A 21,678-nucleotide genomic window follows, 5' to 3' on the forward strand; every position below is an offset into this window, starting at 1 on the left:
GAAAAACCCTTGAATTAGTAAGTGTCCAAACTTTTGACAGGTACTGCATGTTGTCTAAGAGCCCGGTTCCATCTGTTAGAGCAGAAATCCAATCCATTACTCATGTAAAATGTTTAAGATGGAAACAGTTGAAAAATGTATCTATGCCTTCATTTCCCAGAAGTATAGACTCTTAGCTTTCATTTGACAACCAATTTGATATGCTCCTATGAACTTCACATTTTGGTGCTCATGGGTCCTTCTAGATGGAAATGACCATAACCAAAGCTCAGCAGGCCCACTCTATGACCAGACAAACACCCATAATAAATACAACACATGCACATACTTGCGTCTATAAATATCTCCAACTCACAGTCACACCACCACCTCAGCATACAGCACTCATCAGCTCAGCAGTGCCACAGTCCTGGGAGTGAGGCTCCCTCGCTGTCTCCGTCAATCTCACTCTCACACGCACACTTGCCATTGATTGTTATTTGTGTTATGTTTCTATACAAAAACATTTAAAATCAAATTGGATTTGTCACATACACAAGGTTTAGCAGATGTTATTGCGGGTGTTGCGAAATGCTTTGGTTTCTAGCTCCAACAGTGCAGTTTTATCTAACAATACACACAACCTAAAAGTAAAATAATGGAATATATAGATGTTATGATGAGCAATGTCGGAATGGCATTGCCTAAAATACAGTAGAATAGAATACAGTATATACATATGAGATGAGTAAAGCAGTATGTACTTTTTTTAAAAAGTGGCCAGTCTATGTATATGGGACAGCAGCCTCTAAGGTGCAGGGTTACGTAACCGGGTGAATCCCGCCTAGTGATGGCTGTTTAACAGTCTGATGGCCTTGAGATAAGCTGTTTTTCAGACTCTCAGTCCCAGCTTTGATGCACCTGTACTGACCTCGCCATCTGGATGATAGCGGGGTGAATAGGCAGTGGCTCGGGTGGTTGTTGTCCTTGATGAATCTTTTGGGCCTTTCTGTGACATTGGGTGCTGTAAATGTCCTGGCAAGTAGTTTGCCCCCAGTGAAGTGTTGGGCAGACCGCGCCACACTCTGGAGAGCCTTGTGGTTGCAGGCGGTGCAGTTGCCGTACCAGGCGCTGATACAGCCAAACAAGACTCTCTCGATTGTCCATCTGTAAAAGTTTGTGAGGGTTTTAGATACTAAGCCAAATTTCTTCAGCCTCCTGAACTTAAAAGTTTTCCACCTGCTCCACTGCGGTCCCGTCGATGTGGATAGGGACGTGCTCTCTCTGCTGTTTCCTGAAGTCCACGATCAGCTCCTTTGTTATTTCGATATTGAGTGAGCGGTTATTTTGCTGGCAACACACTCCCAGGGGCCTCACCTCCACTCTGTAGGCTCTCTCGTCATTGTTGGTATCGGGCCTACTACCGTTGTGTTGAGTTGGAGGCGTGCATGGTCATGCAGTCATGGGTGAACACGGAGTATAGGAGGGTGCTGAGCACCCTTGAGGGGCCCGTGTTGAAGATCAGCGAAGTGGAGATGTTGTTTCCTACCTTCACCACCTGGGGGCAGCCTGTCAGGAAGTCCAAGACCCAGTTGCACAGGACGGGGTTAAGACCCAGGGCCTCAAGCTTAATGATGAGCTTGGAGGGTACTATGGTGTTGAATGCTGAGCTATAGTCAATGAACAGCATTCTTACATAAATATTCCTCTTGTACAGATGTGATAGGGCAGTATGCAGTGTGATGGCATCGTCTGTGGATCTATTGGGGCAGTAAGCAAATTGAAGTGGGTCTAGGGTGTTAGGTGATATGATCCATAACTAGCCTCAAAGCACTTCATGATGACAGAAGTGAGTGCTACGAGGTGATAGTCATTTAGTTCAGTTACCTTTGCTTTCCTGGGTACAGGAACAATGGTGGACATCTTGAAGCAAGTGGGGACAGCAGACTGGAATAGGGAGAGATTGAATATGTCTGTAAACACTCCAGCCAGCTGATCTGTGCATGCTCTGAGGACGCGGCTAGGGATGCCATCTGGGACGGCAGCCTAGCGAAGCTTGATTGCTTAGAGGGAATAGCTAAACTGTTTGTATTCGGCCATATTCCCAGTCGCCTGGCCACAGTTAAATGCGGTGGTTCACGCTTTCACTTTTACACGAATGCTGCCATCTATTCACGGATTCTGGTTAGGAGGGATTTTAATAGTCACAGTGGGTACAACATCTCCTATACACTTCCTGATCAACTCAGTCACCGTATCCGTGTATTCGTCTATGTTATTCTAAGAGGCTATCTGGAACATAGCCCAGTCCGCGTGATCAAAACAATCTTGAAGCACAGATTCCGATTGGTCAGACCAGTGTTGAATAGTCCTTAGCACAGGTACTTCCTGTTTGAGTTTCTGCCTATAGGAAGGGAGGAGCAAAATGGAGTTGTGATTAGATTTGCCTAAGGGAGGGCCTTGTAGGCATTTTGAAAAGCTGAGTAGCAGTGGTCTAATGTTGTTTTCTCAGAGCGAGTGCTACAGTTAATGTGTTGGTAGAACCTCAAATTTGTGAAGTTATTTGAGGGCCGTCGTGGTATCAGCTTGAGGGGGAATATACACGGCTGTAACTATAACCGAAGATATTTATCTTGGGAGATAATACGATCGGCATTTGGTTGTGAGGAATTCTAGTTCAGGTGTTGTAACAATTACACCATGAGTGGTTAATCATGAAACATACACCCTCACCTTTCTTCTTCCAAGAGAGTTCTTTATTCCTTTCTGCGCAATATACTGAGAACCCAGCTGGCTTTATGGACAGAGACAGTATAGAGTATGCTACAATCCCTGATGTCTCTCCGGAAGGAGATTCTCACCCTGACCTTGTCTACTTTATTATCCAGAGACTGAATATTAGCGAGTAATATACTCTGAAGCGGTGGATGGTGTGCACGCCTCCTGAGTCGGACTAGAAGTCGACTCCGAATACCTCTTCTCCGCCGGTGGAATTTTGGTTCAGCCTCTGGAATCAGTTCAATTGCCCTGGGGGTACGATTAAAGGATCCAATTTGGGAAAGTCGTATTCCCGGTCGTAATGCTGGTGAGTTACCACCGATATCCAAAAGTTATTTCCGGCTGTATGTAATAACATAACAAATATTCTGGGCTAATAATGTAAGAAATAACACACACAAAAAAATAAAAAATACTGCAAAGGAGCTAGAAGCAGAGCTGCCCTATCTGTCGGCGCCATCTTGGATTTAGGCAAGAAAGAAGGGTGTTTTTTTTGCTGGCTATCCAACAAATCAGGAGAGGTAGCTTTTGGTTGCAATGTTGTGTAGCAGTCATATAAATCTAAGTACTTGGTTACAAAATGTGTTGTTAGAGCACAACACAAGCCTACTCAAACATTATAGGCTTCATAGCTGTTAAAATGTGCTCCATTTTGTTGCTTAGGGAAAAATATGATGTCCGTTTATAGAGCAAATGGTTTAGGTTTACTCTTCCATGTTTTTACTGGTTAGGCTAGATTTGTTTTGATACCGCTGATAGACTCTCTTTCCAAGGCTTCCAGTCCAGAGTCAAAAGATCTCCCTCATGGTCAAGGCAGTGGTTACCAGAAACATGTACAGCAGAACTACCCACGACAGACAAAAAAACATGCCTAAGGAAACTAATAAAAAAACAAATTAAATTATATAAATAAATATGCCAGTGTTAGCAAACACTGCATCACAGCTTCACATAGAGAGACTGGGGGGAAACCACAATCTAGTGATGTCACACAATCCGGTGATGTCACCTCCGACTGAACATGCATGATTGGTTCTTCAGAAGACAATAAACCCTCTCTCTGTGCAAACATTGCAATCAGCTTAAAGGAATCACAGGGCATGGTTAAAGAGTCAGCCATGTGTCCTATGGGCTCTATAATTACCCAATAGCACATGGCATGAAATATAGAATCCCTTCAGAAAGCACATACAGGCTAAATCACACAAAGAAGCAAGTACAAAGGCCAATCACTTACCATATGTGTCTATGGTACACTAATCTCATTCCTATACCACCACTTCATTAAACACACTGATGAATTACATACAACTCCCGTTCTGCCAGTCACATTCTGTTAAAGGTCCCCAAAGCACACATCCCCGGGTCGCTCCTCTTCTCAGTTCGCTGCAGCTAGCAACTGGAACAAACTGCAACAAACACTCAAACTGGAGAATTTTATCTCAATCTTTTCATTCAAAGACTCAATCATAGACACTCTTACTGACAGTTGGAGCTGCTTTGTGTGATGTATTGTTGTCTCTACTAGAGGTCGACCGATTATGATTTTTCAACACCGATACCGATTATTGGGGGCCCAAAAAAGCCGATACCAATTAATCCGCCAATTTTTACAAATGTATTTGTAATAAATTACAATTACAACAATACTGAATGAACACTTATTTTAACTTAATATAATACATCACTAAAATCAATTTAGCCTCAAATAAATAATGAAACATGTTCAATTTGGTTTAAATAATGCAAAAACAAAGGTGTTGGAGAAGAAAGTAAAAGCACAATATGTGCCATGTAAGAAAGCCAACATTTAAGTTCCTTGCTCAGAACATGAGAACATATGAAAGCTGGTGGTTCCTTTTTAACATCTTTAACATATTCTTTAACATATTCTTCAATATTCCCAGGTAAGAAGTTTTAGGTTGTAGTTATTATAGGACTATTTCTCTCTATACCATTTGTATTTCATTAACCTTTGACTATTGGATGTTCTTATAGGCACTTTAGTATTGCCAGTGTAAAAGTATAGCTTCCATCCCTCACCTCGCCGCTACCTGGGCTCGAGCCAGGAACACAACGACAACAGCCACCCTCGAAGCAGCATTACCCATGCAGAGCAAGGGGAACAACCACTCAAAGTCTCAGCGCGAGTGACGTTTGAAACTCTATGAGCACACACCCCGCTAACTAGCTAGCCATTTCACGTTGGTTACACCAGCCTAATCTCGGGAGTTGATAGGCTTGAAGTCATAAACAGCTGCTGGCAAACGCTGTTTGAATGAATGCTTACGAGCCTGCTGGTGCCTACCATCACCCAGTCAGACTGCTCTATCAAATCATAGACTTAGTTATAACATGATAACACACAAAAAACCTTCAATGTTCTGTCATAATTACGTAGAATTCTTGAAAATTAGGCGGCCCAAACTGTTGCATATACTCCGACTCTGCGTGCAATGAACGCAAGAGAAGTGACACAATTTCACCTGGTTAATATTGCCTGCTAACCTGGATTTCTTTTAGTTAAATATGCAGGTTTAAAAATATATACTTCTGTGTATTGATTTTAAGAAAGGCATTGATGTTTATGGTTAGGTACACATTGGAGTAACGATAGTTCTTTTTCACGAATATGCACCGCATCGATTATATGCAACGCAGGACACACTAGATAAACTAGTAATAATCAACCATGTGTAGTTAACTAGTGATTATGATTGATTGATTGTTTTTTATAAGATAAGTTTAATGCTAGCTAGCAACTTACCTTGGCTTCTTACTGCATTCGCGTAACAGGCAGTCTCCTCGTGGAGTGCAATGAGAGGCCAGTGGTTAGTGTTGACCTAGTTAACTGTAAGGTTGCAAGATTGAATCCCCCGAGCTGACAAAGTAAAAATATGTCGTTCTGCCCCTGAGCGAGGCAGTTAACCTACCGTTCTTAGGCCGTCCTTGAAAATAAGAATGTGTTCTTAACTGACTTACCTAGTTAAATAAAGATTAAATAAAAGGTGTAAAGAAATACATTTTAAAAAATTGGCCAAATCAGTGTCCAAAAATACATTTTTCCGATTGTTATGGAAACATGAAATCGGCCCTAATCAATCGGCCATTCCGATTCATCGGTCGACCTCTAGTCTCTACCTTCTTGACCATTGTGCTGTTGACTGTGCCCAATAATGTTTGCACCACGTCTTGTGCTGCTACCATGTTGTTATGTTGTTTTGCTACCATGCTGTGTTGTCATGTGTTGCTGCCTTGTTGTCTTAGGTTTCTCTTTATGTAGTGTTGTCTCTTGTTGTGATGTGTGTTTTGTCCTATATTTATATTGTATTCTTTTTATCCCCGACCTCCATCCCCGCAGGCCTTTTGGTAGGCCGTCATTGTAAATAAGAATTTGTTATTAAATTACTTGCCAAGTTAAATAAAAATAAATTAAATAAGACAATCAAGTAGCCTAGGCTACCTGCTCTTTAGTTAATCAGGCAAGCTGATGCTGTTTTCTAAAAACAAAATGACCAATGATGAGCAGAGTTGACTAAAGATAGTAGACTAAAGATGGCCCTACTTTAATCAACAATTGATAACTACCTTAAAATGTACGCCTTTCTTGTTTTCGTCCATTGACAGAGATAAAACTGACCACAGAATTCTTACACAATGTAGGCTACATACAACGCTTTCATAGGCCAGATCCTGAGATATAGCCTCCCACACGTTCCCAACTCCACCATGTATTCAACAGAACATAGGCCTTGGCCTAACCATGGCCAAAAAGGAAACTGGTACACTGGTCAAAATAGCATCAAAATCACCAGGGTAAAGAAAAGTAACAGAAACTGACAACTCGGCAGAGGAATAAAACAAACATAAAATGCCTATCCAATATTGAAAAGTTCTTCACAAAACACAGTGGCTTCTGGGGGGAGGGCAAATCCACTGTGACGGAATTACGCTTGGACTTTTTACTTAAAGTATGCCAAACAAACATGTAGTTCAATAACCAAAATTCCTTATTTTTTAACTCAAGGTGTCATAGCTGACACCCGATTCTTTCTGCAGACATGTTTTAATCATAATTCGGAGCCGATATTTAAGAGGTTTTTATTTATTTTTCAAATGTGGTCGCATAAAACAGACTGGGGAGGGGAGGGAGATTACCATAATTCTGTTACAAAACTTTGCATCTGCACAGTTCTTCCAATAAATGTGTTTTTGTGACATGTTCTTTGTAAATTGTAGTCCTTAGGCATAGAATTTGGTGGTTTGTTAAACATCAAAATCAAATGGTGAAGTGGATTTACATCTGGTAACGAAATTACGGAAATGGAATTACAACATACGTCCCGGAGCAGTACTATACAGAAATGCATAATTATAGATATGAATATCATTCTCTTCATAGTGATGTATCCTGAATAGGTACACAAAAAGGTATAAATATGCAATATCCTTTTTTCACATAAGTGCGTATTATTCTACACACTGGCCCCCAAACAAGAACAATTTTGGTTAGTCCGGACCAGACTAAATCTGAAACAAATCATAGATGACTATTTTTCACAAGTTTGGACATCACAGTAGAGCATAGTACAGTAGATACAGTATGTACAGTACAATAAAGTAAATTATACTGTACTCGTGTGCTCTACTGTACTTAACTCTACTTTTCATAACTTAACTGTACTGTGCTGTTCTCGATTGTACTGTTCAAATTTGTGAGAAAAAACAAATAATTCAGCCAAAACTAAATAGAAGTGTTGATATTAGATGTCGACCGATTAACCGGAATGGCCGATTAATTAGGGCTGATTTCAAGTTTTCATAACAATCAGAAATCTGTATTTTTGGGCGCCGATTTGCTGATGCTTTCAAAAAAAAATGTTTAGACCTTTATTTAACCAGGCAAGTAAGTTAAGAACACATTCTTATTTTCAATGACGGCCTAGGAATGGTGGGTTAACTGCCTCGTTCAGGGGCAGAACGACAGATTTTCACCTTGTCAGCTCGGGGGATCCAATCTTGCAACCTTACAATTAACTAGTCCAACGCAATAACGACCTGCCTCTCTCTCATTGCACTCCACAAGGAGACTGCCTGTTACGCGAATGTAGTAAGCCAAGGTAAGTTGCTAGCTAGCATTAAACTTATCTTACAAAAAACTATCAATCATAATCACAAGTTAACTACACATGGTTGATGATATTACTAGATATTATCTAGCGTGTCCTGTGTTGCATATAATCTGACTGAGCATACAAGTATCTGACTGAGCGGTGGTAGGCAGAAGCAGGCGTGTAAACATTAATTCAAACAGCACATTCGTGCATTTTGCCAGCAGCTCTTCCTTGTGCGTCAAGCATTGCGCTGTTTATGACTTAAAGCCTATCAACTCCCGAGATGAGGCTGGTGTAACCGAAGTGAAATAGCTAGCTAGTTAGTGCGCGCTAATAGAGTTTCAAACGTCACTCGCTCCGAGCCTTCTAGTAGTTGTTCCCCTTGCTCTGCATGAGTAACGCTGCTTCGATGGTTGCCGTTGTCGTTGTGTTGCTGGTTCGAACCCAGGGAGGAGCGAGGAGAGGGACGGAAGATATACTGTTACACTGGCAATACTAAAGTGCCTATAAGAACATCTAATAGTCAAAGTTAATGAAATACAAATGGTATAGAGGGAAATAGTCCTATAATATCTACAACCTAAAACTTCTTACCTGGGATTATTGAAAATTCATGTTAAAAGGAACCACCAGCTTTCATATGTTCTCATGTTCTGAGCAAGGAACTGAAACATTAGCTTTCTTACATAGCACATATTGCACTTTTACTTTCCAACACTTTTGTTTTTGCATTATTTAAAATAAATTGAACATGTTTCATCATTTACTTGAGGCTAAATTGATTTTATTGATGTATTATATGAAGTTAAAATAAGTGTTTATTCAGAATTGTTGTAATTGTCATTATTACAACTCATTTTTAAATTTTTTATAAATTGTCCGATTAATCGGTATCGGCTTTTTTGGGCCTCCAATAATCGGTATCGGCGTTGAAAAATCATAGTCGCTCGACCTCTAGTTGATATTAATTAGCAGGGGTCTTTACTGCAACAGTATTGTGTTTGGATTTTAAGACTGTTTCTGGTAGATGTTGTCTAAGACTTTTCCATCTGTTTGACCACAAATCAAAGCCTTTGCTTATTCCTAATTTTTAGGATGGAAAAATTGTTGGAAAAACACACACACACACACACACACACACACACACACACACACACACACACACACACACACACACACACACACACACACACACACAAACAAACTCATTTCTCAACCACTCCACAAATTTCTTGTTAACAAACTATAGTTTTGGCAAGTCGGTTACGACATATACTTTGTGTATGACAAGTAATTTGTATAACAATTGTTTTCAGACAGATTATTTCACTGTTTCACAATTCCAGTGGATCAGAAGTTTACATACACTAAATTGACTGTGCCTTTAAACAGCTTTGAAAAATCCAGAAAATTGTGTCATCGCTTTAGAAGCTTCTGATAGGCTAATTGACATAATTTGAGTCAATTGGAGGTGTACCTGTGGATGTATTTCAAGGCCTAGCTTCAAAATCAGTCCCTCTGTTGACATCATGGGAAAATCAAAAGAAATCAGCAAAGACCTCAGAAAATAAATTGTAGACCTCCACAGTCTGGTTCATCCTTGGGAGCAATGTCCAAATGCCTGAAGGTACCACGTTTATCTGTACAAACAATAGTACGCAAGTATAAACACCATGGGACCACGCAGCCATCATACCGTTCAGGAAGGAGACTAATTCTGTCTCCAAGAGATGTACGTACTTTGGTGCGAAAAGTGCAAATCAATCCCAGAAAAACAGCAAAGGACCTTGTGAAAATGCTGAAGGAAACAAGTGCAAAATATCTATACCCACAGTAAAACGATTACAATATCGACATAAACTAAAAAGACGGCTCAGCAAGGAAGAAGCCAATGCTCCAATACCGCCATAAAAAAAGGCAGACTACGGTTTGCAACTGCACATGGGGACAAAGATCGTTGTTTTTGGAGTAATGTCCTCTGGTCTGATGAAACAAAAATAGAACTGTTTGGCCATAATGACCATCGATATGTTTGTGGGAAAAAGGGGGAGGCTTGCAAGCCGAAGAACACCATCCCAACAATGAAGCACGGGGGTGGCAGCGTCATGTTGTGGGGGTGCTTTGCTGCAGGAGGGACTGGTGCACTTCACAAAATAGATGGCACCATGAGGGTGGAAAATTATGAGATGTTGCTTCAATATATCCACAAGACATCAATCAGGAAGTTAAAGCTCGGTCGCAAATGAGTCTTCCAAATGGACAATGACCCCAAGCACACTTCCAAAGTTGTTGCAAAATGGCTTAAGGACAACAAAATCAAGGTATTGGAGTGGCCATCACAAAGCCCTGACCTCAATCCTATAGAAAATGTGTGGGCAGAACTGAAAAAGTGTGTGCGAGCAAGGAGGCCTTACAAACCTGACTCCGTTACACCAGCTCAGTCAGGAGGAATGGGCCAAAATTCACCCAACTTATTGTGGGAAGCTTGTGGAAAGCTACCCGAAACATTTGACCCAAGTTAAACAATTTAATGCTACCAAATATGAATTGAGTGTATGTAAACTTCTGACCCACTGGGAATGTGATGAATGAAATAAAAGCTGAAATAAATCCCTCTCTCTACTATTATTCTGGCATTTCACATTCTTAAAATAAAGTGGTGATCCTAACTGACCTAAAACAGGGAATTTTTACTATGATTAAATGTCACGAATTGTGAAAAACTGAGTTTAAATGTGTACGTAAGGTGTGCGTAAACTGCCGACTTCAACTGTATGTATGTATGTATGTATGTATGTATGTATGTATGTATGTATGTACAGTGCCTTGCGAAAGTAGTCGGCCCCCTTGAACTTTGCGACCTTTTGCCACATTTCAGGCTTCAAACAAAGATATAAAACTGTATTATTTTGTGAAGAATCAACAACAAGTGGGACACAATCATGAAGTGGAACGACATTTATTGGATATTTCAAACTTTTTTAAACAAATCAAAAACTGAAAAATTGGGCGTGCAAAGTTATTCAGCCCCCTTAAGTTAATACTTTGTAGCGCCACCTTTTGCTGCGATTACAGCTGTAAGTCGCTTGGGGTATGTCTATCAGTTTTGCACATCGAAAGACTGAAATTTTTTCCCATTCCTCCTTGCAAAACAGCTTGAGTTCAGTGAGGTTGGATGGAGAGCATTTGTGAACAGCAGTTTTCAGTTCTTTCCACAGATTCTCGATTGGATTCAGGTCTGGGCTTTGACTTGGCCATTCTAACACCTGGATATGTTTATTTTTGAACAATTCCATTGTAGATTTTGCTTTATGTTCTGGATCATTGTCTTGGAAGACAAATCTCCGTCCCAGTCTCAGGTCTTCTTCCAGAATGGTCCTGTATTTGGCTCCATCCCATCTTCCCATCAAGTTTAACCATCTTCCCTGTCCCTGCTGAAGAAAAGCAGGCCCAAACCATGATGCTGCCACCACCATGTTTGACAGTGGGGATGGTGTGTTCAGGGTGATGAGCTGTGTTGCTTTTACGCCAAACATAACGTTTTGCATTGTTGCCAAAAAGTTCAATTTTGGTTTCATCTGACCAGAGCACCTTCTTCCACATGTTTGGTGTGTCTCCCAGGTGGCTTGTGGCAAACTTTAAACAACACTTTTTATGGATATCTTTAAGAAATGGCTTTCTTGCCACTCTTCCATAAAGGCCAGATTTGTGCAATATACAACTGGTTGTTGTCCTATGGACAGAGTCTCCCACCTCAGCTGTAGATCTCTGCAGTTCATCCAGAGTGATCATGGGCCTCTTGGCTGCATCTCTGATCAGTCTTCTCCTTGTATGAGCTGAAAGTTTAGAGGGACGGGCCAGGTCTTGGTAGATTTGCAGTGGTCTGATACTCCTTCCATTTCAATATTATCGCTTGCACAGTGCTCCTTGGGATGTTTAAAGCTTGAGAAATCTTTTTGTATCCAAATCCGGCTTTAAACTTCTTCACAACAGTATCTCGGACCTGCCTGGTGTGTTCCTTGTTCTTCATGATGCTCTCTGCGCTTTTAACGGACCTCTGAGACTATCACAGTGCAGGTGCATTTATACGGAGACTTGATTACACACAGGTGGATTGTATTTATCATCATTAGTCATTTAGGTCAACATTGGATCATTCAGAGATCCTCACTGAACTTCTGGAGAGTTTGCTGCACTGAAAGTAAAGGGGCTGAATAATTTTGCACGCCCAATTTTTCAGTTTTTGATTTGTTAAAAAAGTTTGAAATATCCAATAAATGTCGTTCCACTTCATGATTGTGTCCCACTTGTTGTTGATTCTTCACAAAAAAATACAGTTTTATATCTTTATGTTTGAAGCCTGAAATGTGGCAAAAGGTCGCAAAGTTCAAGGGGGCCGAATACTTTCGCAAGGCACTGTGTGTATGTATGTATGTATGTATGTATGTATGTATGTATGTATGTATGTATGTATGTATGTATGTATGTATGTATGTATGTATGTATGTATGTATGTATGTATGTATGTATGTATGTATGTATGTATGTATATACACACACAGTGCCTTGCGAAAGTATTCGGCCCCCTTGAACTTTGCGAACTTTATATATATCTCACACACGCGCCTTAATCTCTCAAAAATATAAGGGGAAAAAATAATTTGACAGGCATAACTTCACATTGGCTCTCATGGGTCCTTTTAAGATATGCGGGGGTAACAAGCCTATAACTTTAGATGCCTTGAGAAACAACATCATTTCCCCACATCCGACTGTACTGTAGTCCCACAATCCCTTCACACGTCCACCCATGTAAAACAGCCTAAATAACAAAACACAGTTTTTTTGAGCCACTATCAACTAATGGGATTTTACCAGTCACGAATTATCATGAAATCCTTATTACTTTCAAGACCAGACAAAAACAGACCAAAGCAGTGTACCTAGACCTAAATCCAGCACCCCCACCACAGCCACCTAATGCGTGTCCAATCCCTTTAAGAGAATTGCACAAGTAGGCTACTCTTTCTGTAGATTCAAGAGGTAGGCCTATGTTAATACCGGGGCCTTATACTGACCTTACAATTGTCTCTCAATGAGGTGTGATTTTGTTTCCTTTATATTCAAATGTAAAATAGGAGGTGCTTATATTTGTTCTGTTTTACTGCATGTACAAGTGGGTAACCTGTATGAGTGAGAGGTGTGAAATGGAAAGTGGGGTCATGGCCAGGGATCAGCCATTATTGACCACAACACTGGAGCAATTAGGGTTAAGTGCCTTGCTCAAGGGCAGATCAACAGAGTTTTGCCCTTGTCGGGCACAGGGATTCAAACTAGCAACCATTCAGTTACTGGCCCAACGTGCTAACGGCTAGGCTAACTACAGAGACTGTGGACCTATAATAACTCAGTCTGATGATTCATAGCACTGTTGTGGGATTAGATTTGACAGTTGACTAAACATGTAGAACGATGTTAGACACTTTCTATGATTACACAACAAGCATTATCCCAGCTAACAATTCTAGGGAGAGAGAACGTTTTTGTAATGTTACCCGTGATGTTTGAGTGTCCAGTTTTCTGAGGGGTAAGAGAATATTCCATCAACGTCGCAAACATACAATGGACAAAGTTGCCATATTCTTAGAATATATATGATATTAATGTTCTCGACACATTTCATGCAAGAACATTGCTGTGCATCAGTTGTCAGTACTTTGCCTGATGGTCCCAAAGAAACGTTCTCCCTCCCAAAAACATTGTTCATCATTACACATCACACCTTGTTACTGTTGCCAAGCCCATTAAGGCCCTGATTGGTGAACCCCTGATCCATTCACAGCTCCTTTTGTCTGTTGACAAGGTCAGGGATGCTCTCACACACAGCGCTTTTAACATAGTGTTTTTAACATTAATGATTACATTATGCATGTTCATTTACACAGCAATAATAATTGAACATGTCTACAACTGAAATTTGAACTCAACCTCTTGGTTCATGGAATTCAGATCTTCCTGTTATGCCACCATGTCAGTGTCAGTTAATTTGACCATCCTCTCACTGATTTGATTGACTTATTTCTACAATTGAAGAGCTTTCTGTATAGTTGTCCAATGTTGGTGGGGCGTGTTAACCTGCTTTTAATGATACTCCTGAATCACTATGATCAATAAAAGTTTATCTTGAGTGTACTTTTAACAGAGCTGAGATTTACAAAGTGCATTAACTATATTGCTTACACCTTTCAAGTCATTTCAGATCTACACAAGTGCCTAGGGAGGAGGGTTTAGAGTTTCTTCTGGACAAGGCCTAACTATACTTGCACAATAAATACATGGCCTAGAAATATCCGTTATTGGTGCAGTGGTTAGAATGTTCGTCATTAGTGCTGGAGGCCTGGCTTCGAGACTTGCTCGGCGAGTCACCCCGATTTATTTGTGACTCTGCGTTAGTGTTATAAAAGACAATATGTTCAGCATTGTATGCATTTATCAGACATTTATTGGATATTTTACAATAGACCATTGCCGAAATACTGATCAACATGAACACTCATTATAAATAAAGGTGAGAAATAAATGGTGAGATATCATTTGACATTAAAAAAAGAGGAATTGAGCCATAAGCCTAATATAGGCACCTACAGTCTGCACGACACATTGATTCGTAAAATGTGTAACACTACACTCCCATCCTAAAGCTTGAAAAAACAACAATACAAAGTAACACAATGTGATATTGTTTCACGTAAAAGGGAATTACTTAGGCTTTAAGAAATACAACCAACTACAGAGATTGATGGGGGAGGGGAGCGGGAGAGGAGGGGGACCCATGTATCCAGCTTCAATCAAGCAGGCTTCAGTAACCCCCAAGATTGAAGCTGGAGACAAATCCAGCTATGGCCACCTCCTTGTCAGGCCTTTCACACGGGGCAGATAGGGGTCCTGGGATGGACAGCTTGCACAGCTTCCCCACATACGGCGCTGGATCATGGGTGACCTCGTTGAAGAGGAGATCCAGGAGCCTGTCTACGTAGCCTGTAATGTTTTTGAAAAGGGAAATGTTTAATTTCCTTTTACTTACTGTTCTGAGTTAATGCTATCAATTCATTGATGTAGTGATCTACTCATTCTAGTTTTTGAAGTACTCAATTTGAAATATGCAATATTTGGTCATGAACTGTTTTGTGAAACTTTTCAATGTTTGTATTTGGAATTTTTGTGTGCCTGAAATGCTCAATTGATGCAGATTTGAAATTAATAACTATGACTTACAGTATGTTGGGTTTGTCTTCACAGCATATCCCCCCTTCTTTGCCTTGGGAAAGCTGATTTTGTATCACAGCATTCCTGCTGTGGTGGTTGCCTGGGAAGCTGTGCAGACTAGAGGTCGACCGATTAATCGGAATGGCCGATTAATTAGGGCCAATTTCAAGTTTCCATAACAATCGGAAATCGGTATTTTTGGACACCGATTTGACCGTTTTTTTAAATATATATTTTTTTACACCTTTATTTAACTAGATAAGTCAGTTAAGAACACATTCTTATTTTCAATGACGGCCTAGGAACGGTGGGTGAACTGCCTTGTTCAGGGGAAGAACGACAGATTTTTACCTTGTCAGCTCAGTGATTCAATCTTGCAACCTTACGGTTAACTAGTCCAACGCCCTAACCACCTGCCTCTCATTGCACTCCATGAGGAGCCTGCCTGTTACGCGAACACAGTAAGAAGCCAAGGTAAGTTGCTAGCTAGCATTAAACTTATCTTGTAAAAAAACAATCAATCATAATCACTAGTTATAACTACACATGGTTGATGATATTACTAGTTTATCTAGAGTGTCTGGCGTTGCATATAATCGATGCGGTGCGCATTCGAGAAAAAGGACTGTCGTTGCTCCAACGTGTACCTAACCATAAACATCAATGCCTTTCTTAAAATCAATATACAAGTATATATTTTTAAACCTGCATATTTAGCTAAAAGAAAGGTTAGCAGGCAATATTAACCAGGTGAAATGGCTTGCTAGTTAGCGGGGTGCACGCTCATAGCGTTTCAAATGTCACTCAGACTTGGAGTGGTTGTTCCCCTTGCTCTGCATGGGTAACGCTGCTTCGAGGGTGGTTGTTGTCGATGTGTTCCTGGTTCGAGCCCAGGTAGCGGTGAGGGACGGAAGCTATACTGTTACACTGGCAATACTAAAGTGCCTATAAGAACATCCAATAGTCAAAGGTACAGTGGGGCAAAAAAGTATTTAGTCAGACACCAATTGTGCAAGTTCTTCAAGGCCACTCCAGGACCTTGAAAGGCTTCTTTCAAGGTCCTGGAAGCCACTCCTTCGTTGCCGGGGGGGGGGGGGGGTGTTTGGGATCATTGTCATGCTGAACGACCCAGCCACGTTTCATCTTCAATGCCCTTGCTGATGGAAGGAGGTTGTCACTCAAAATCTCACGATACATGGATCAGTCGTCATGGTCCCTTTGCAGAAAAACAGCCCCAAAGCATGATGTTTCCACCCCCATGCTTCACAGTAGGTATGGTGTACTTTGGATGCAACTCAGCATTCTTGGTCCTCCAAACACGACGAGTTGAGTTTTTACCAAAAAGTTATATTTTGGTTTCATCTGACCATATGACATTCTCCCAATCTTCTTCTGGATCATCCAAATGCTCTCTAGCAAACTTCAGACGGGCCTGGACATGTACTGGCTTAAGCAGGGGGACACGTCTTGCACTGCAGGATTTGAGTCCCTGGCGGCGTAGTGTGTTACTGATGGTAGGCTTTGTTACTTTGGTCCCAGCTCTCTGCAGGTCATTCACTAGGTCTCCCCGTGTGGTTCTGGGATTTTTGCTCACCGTTCTTGTGATCATTTTGACCCCACGGGGTGAGATCTTGCGTGGAGCCCCAGATCGAGGGAGATTATCAGTGGTCTTGTATGTCTTCCATTTCCTAATAATTGCTCCCACAGTTGATTTCTTCAAACCAAGCTGCTTACCTATTGCAGATTCAGTCTTCCCAGCCTGGTGCAGGTCTACAATTTTGTTTCTGGTGTCCTTTGACAGCTCTTTGGTCTTGGCCATAGTGGAGTTTGGAGTGTGGCTGTTTGAGGTTGTGGACAGGTGTATTTTATACTGATAACATGTTCAAACAGGTGCCATTAATACAGGTAATGAGTGGAAGACAGAGGAGCCTCTTAAAGAAGAAGTTACAGGTCTGTGAGAGCCAGAAATCTTGCTTGTTTGTAGGTGACCAAATACTTATTTCCCACCATATTTTGCAAATAAATTCATAAAAAATCCTACAATGTGATTTTCTGGATTTTTTTTCTCATTTTGTCTGTCATAGTTTAAGTGTACCTATGATGAAAATTACAGGCCTCTCATCTTTTTAAGTGGGAGAACTTGCACAATTGGTGGCTGACTAAATACTTTTTTTGCCCCACTGTATATGAAATACAAATGGTATAGAGGGAAATAGTCCTATAATAACTACAACCTAAAACTTCTTACCTGGGAATATTGAAGACTCATGTTAAAAAGGAACCACCAGCTTTCATATGTTCTGATCAAGGAACTTAAATGTAAGCTTTCTTACATGGCACATATTGCACTTTTACTTTATTCTCCAACACCTTTGTTTTTGCATTACTTAAACCAAATTGAACATGTTTCATTATTTATTTGAGGCTAAATTGATTTTATTGATGTATTATATTAAGTTAAAAGTGTTCATTCAGTATTGTTGTAATTGTCATTATTACAACTAAAAAATAATAATAAAATAGTCTGATTAAGCGGTATCGGCTTTTTTGGTCCTCCAATAATCGGTATCAGCGATGAAAAATCATTATCGGTCGACCTCTCGTGCAGACAGAGTAAAATGTCTATCCTTCCAGCTTGATGATAGTGTAAAGACAAAAGGAGATGGAAAGTTAAATAACCCCCAAAAAAAGAGATTAGCTCCAATGACACAAGCTACATCAACCGTAAGACAACAACCCACACAATGGAATGGTAAAATATGATTTTCAGGACTCAATGACAAATACTAGATACACCACAACTCCTTTTGTGAACAATATTCCTTCGTGCCAGCTGTGTGCTGGCAGTTCTCTGACTTAATGTAGGGGGCTTAGAGATGGAAGAACAAAAACCATATAGTGATTATCAGGTGTTACAGAAAATATATTGTTCACAAGTCAAAGAAGCCAACAGTTGCATTATCTAATGCTAGCCCCGCGATCGCCCAAAATGTTGGCTACCGTATCAGACTTATTAAACTCTGATACTTACATTATGGTCAGCGCTTGCAAGATCCCCTGTCAATAATGGTACAGCATCCATCTTCAGGATTAGCATCCTGGCAAGACCCATCGAATGTTCTCCTCAATTGATAAAGCAACTTTACTTGAAATGTGCACTGCGCACGCATGACATGATCGTAATTTTCGGTGCAGCCTGTCCACCCGAAATTAAAAGGTTAATTTTACACTATGGCATCCAGTCACACAGCTTGCTAGCTAACATTCACACCACAGATTAAAGGTTACCAGTATCTTTGATAGTATGTTCTGCTTGATCTAGTTTACAGTTTTGTAAACAAAGTTAAAGTAATGCGTAGGCGCACATGTGATGAAGGTTTTAAGGCGATAAATATTTAAAATGACAAGACACTACCATTGGTGTATAACATTTCCGGCTTTATGTGACGTTGGTAGAGGCCCGATGAAAATCCGTGGTAATGCCTGCCTCCTGAATGCAAGTGTTTGACATGGGGGGAGGGGACCAGTAACTTTATTATCAAATTTTATTCATGTACCAGCAACAGTAATTTTTAATACTTGGGCCACCCTACTTGGAACTGGTTTCATCCAAATATCAAATTGAATGAAAACCCTGATTACCACTATTCGGGACCTTAAATATCTTATGTTCTGAGAACATGGCACCACGTTCCATGCATGTTTGGGAGTTGATTGAACCCACAGAACTGGACACGTGAATGTTCTTGCAACATTCCCATGAAACGTGTATAGAACATTAATGTGCTGAGTTCTGAGAACATGGTAACCACATTCTGGGAAAATTATATTTCACATTAAGGGAATGGTCTCTTGGAAACATTCCTTGTTAGCTGGGAGTAGCATGACGACGTCTAGCTAGATGGATAGCTGTCAAGTCCTATTTTGATTTTGTGCAGAATAGTTAAATAACTATCTGAACCAATTGTATGTGTTACACCCCTCCCTTGGGCTATGGTCTGCATCCCAACAAGTTGTTTATGGTCAAATATGTCAAACTACCCGCATAAATACCATCTGATCTATGTGCAGATATTTTACGCACAACAAATGCGTCAAGGCCTCCTCCCTTGCAGCAAAGTGTAGCTGCTGGCTGAGTTTGAAATGGCAGACGCTGTTGTTGTTCTTTTGTGCATAAAGGACTCAATGGAATCCTTATAGCGTAATGCTCACCAACTGGTTCCAGAATTAATAATGATTCAGAATTATATTCCAACAGAACGTTTCCATGAACTAGCAAGCTAACAAAATGCAATATTTCCCTGTTCTGGACTGTCTGGTGCTCATTTGATCACAAAATACAAGCAAATTGTTAACGACTAGTCGTGGGTTATGGCAACTGTGTGAAGGATAATTGTTTTTATATTAGCTAACGCCAGGGTTAAGTATTAGCTAGCCAGTACATTTACATTGTTAGCTAGCTACTTATTTATAACGTTACAACTAAGTAGCTAATATTTAGCTACTGTATTGGGCTAACAACGATGGTGTGCAATTAGCATTATCTTGCATAACATAACGTTAGTTAGCTAGCTGTCATTAGCTAGTTAGCCAGCTAACATTAGCTCGCTTACTAGCCAAGTTTGCTAGCGAGCTAACTGTGCGTCGCTTGTTATTACTAACAGTAAATTGTGGTATTGCTAGCTAGGTAAAATGTCGATTATCGTGATCAAATAGGGGTAACCAAGTTATGGTAAAGCAAAAATAAAACTAACGTTAAACAAAGAGACCGTGGAGTTGAACGTTAGTGAAATAAATGGATATGCTTCAATACTGTCATGGTTAGCGAGTTCACTGTCAACCATTTGGGCATTCCGCTCTCCTCTGAAACAAAGCAGAGAGAGGTAGAGGCAGCTCAAACTAGATCGGGGAGATTGCATACAGACTCGACGCAAACCCTCCGGAGTGTCTTAAGTAAATGACAGACATTGGGGTACGAAATGTTATACTAGTTGTCACATCTGTATACCTTTGTAATGTACCCGCAGATTGTTCTGCGAGAGTCCGATGTAGCTGTATTTATCCTTGGGGCTCCAAGATCGGGGTAAGGGGGTCTCTTCCTCATTCACGGCCGGGTAGAGCCGCTTCAATCGCTCATTTAGCTCGTGCTCTTGGTAATTAAAAGCAGGATCTCCCAACAGCATGCTCCCCGCTCCAAGCTCTGCCATTTTCGGCTAAAGATGTTTTATTTTTGCTTGTTTTCTACTCTCCTATATCAATCCGCTGACACAGGGAGAGAGAAACACTGAGATAGACAGAGATGATAGCAATGGTGTGATATCCACGGATAACCAAAGCTCTCTACAGTAGCACTGACAGTGGAGTGTGGGTACTGTAGTTTAATACAGGACTATCCACTAGCAAGATTTTCAGAATCGACTACAGAACCCCCGCTCTCCCCTCTTTGGTCTATTTTTTCCGCTTGAGTCCGTGAAGAGGAAGCTAGGAAATGTAGTTTGAGTGGTTGTATGCGGTCAAGACATGTTGAGCTCCCCAGTCTTATCATAGCAGATAATGAGACATTTTTTTAATTGAAATTCCTCATTAATATTTACATACTGGCATACATTCAGTACGTGTTTGTGTCTCGAATGGGTCTTAAACCTTATAATCCAGATTTTTAAACGCAATGTTTGTGGATAATGTTTGCCAGTCTGTCAGACAGCTGCATTATTTAAATTCGAAATAATTGAGATGATTCTGAAACTGGCAGTGGTGGAAAAGTACCCAATTGTCATACTTGAGTAAAAGTAAAGTTCATAAAAAAATGACTCAAGTAAATTGAAAGTCACTCAATAAAATAATAAATGAGTATAAGTCTAAAAAATATTTGGTTTATAATATACTAATATATTTCAATTTCCTAATATTAAGCAAACCAAACGGCACCATTTATTTTTTATTTATGATAACCAAGTCCACACTCACGTGTGTTTAGTGAGTCTGCCAGATCAGAGACAGTAGGGATGACCAGGGATGTTCTCTTGATTAGTGTATGAATGGGACCATTTTACTGTCCTGCTAAGCATTCAAAATGAAAATGAATGGAGTAAAAAGTACATTATTTTGTAATGTAGTGAAGTAAAAGATGTACAAAATATAAATAGTAAAGTAAACTACATACTTGAGTAAAAGTAAAGAAAGATATCTAAGTAATTTTTCTATGAAGGTAAAAGTCACCCAGTAAAATACTTATAAATTAGTATAAATTATTTCAAATTCCTTATATTAAGCAAACCAGACGGCACAATTGTCTATTTTGTTTTAACGCCTGGGACACTCTCCAACAAATGAAGCAGTGAGTCCGCCAGATCAGAGGCACTACGGATGACCAGGGGTGTTCTCTTGATACGTAAGTGAATTGGACAATTTTTCTGTCCTGCTAAGCATTCAAAATTTAACAAGTACTTTTGGGTGTCAGGGAAAATGTATGGAATAAAAAGCACATTCATTTTCTTTAGGAATGTTGGGATGTAAAAGTAAACCTTGTCAAAAATATAAA

The 21,678-nt window shown here is 40.3% G+C and overlaps 1 protein-coding gene and 1 long non-coding RNA gene across 3 annotated transcripts in view; both read right to left on the reverse strand.

The window, feature by feature from the left end:
* LOC124000604 (ran-binding protein 10) overlaps window positions 1-20,483 on the reverse strand; it is a 37,197-nt gene extending 16,714 nt beyond the window's left edge. Inside the window, exon 1 of one of the 2 annotated variants that reach the window (XM_046307109.1) lies at window positions 20,146-20,483. In XM_046307109.1, the coding sequence (XP_046163065.1) occupies window positions 20,146-20,344 (199 nt within the window). In that variant the 5' untranslated portion in view covers window positions 20,345-20,483. The remainder of the gene's footprint in view (window positions 1-20,145) is intronic. The other variant, XM_046307117.1, reaches the window with a different exon arrangement.
* Window positions 14,356-15,355, reverse strand: LOC124000613. Its single transcript, XR_006832638.1, has 2 exons — window positions 15,147-15,355; window positions 14,356-14,909 (listed from the first exon to the last, which is right to left on the reverse strand). It is a non-coding gene; the product is annotated as an uncharacterized LOC124000613 (long non-coding RNA).
* Window positions 20,484-21,678: the final 1,195 nt, after the last annotated feature.

This window comes from Oncorhynchus gorbuscha, linkage group LG02, assembly GCF_021184085.1.
Source record: "Oncorhynchus gorbuscha isolate QuinsamMale2020 ecotype Even-year linkage group LG02, OgorEven_v1.0, whole genome shotgun sequence".
NCBI classification, from domain to species: Eukaryota; Metazoa; Chordata; class Actinopteri; order Salmoniformes; family Salmonidae; genus Oncorhynchus; species Oncorhynchus gorbuscha.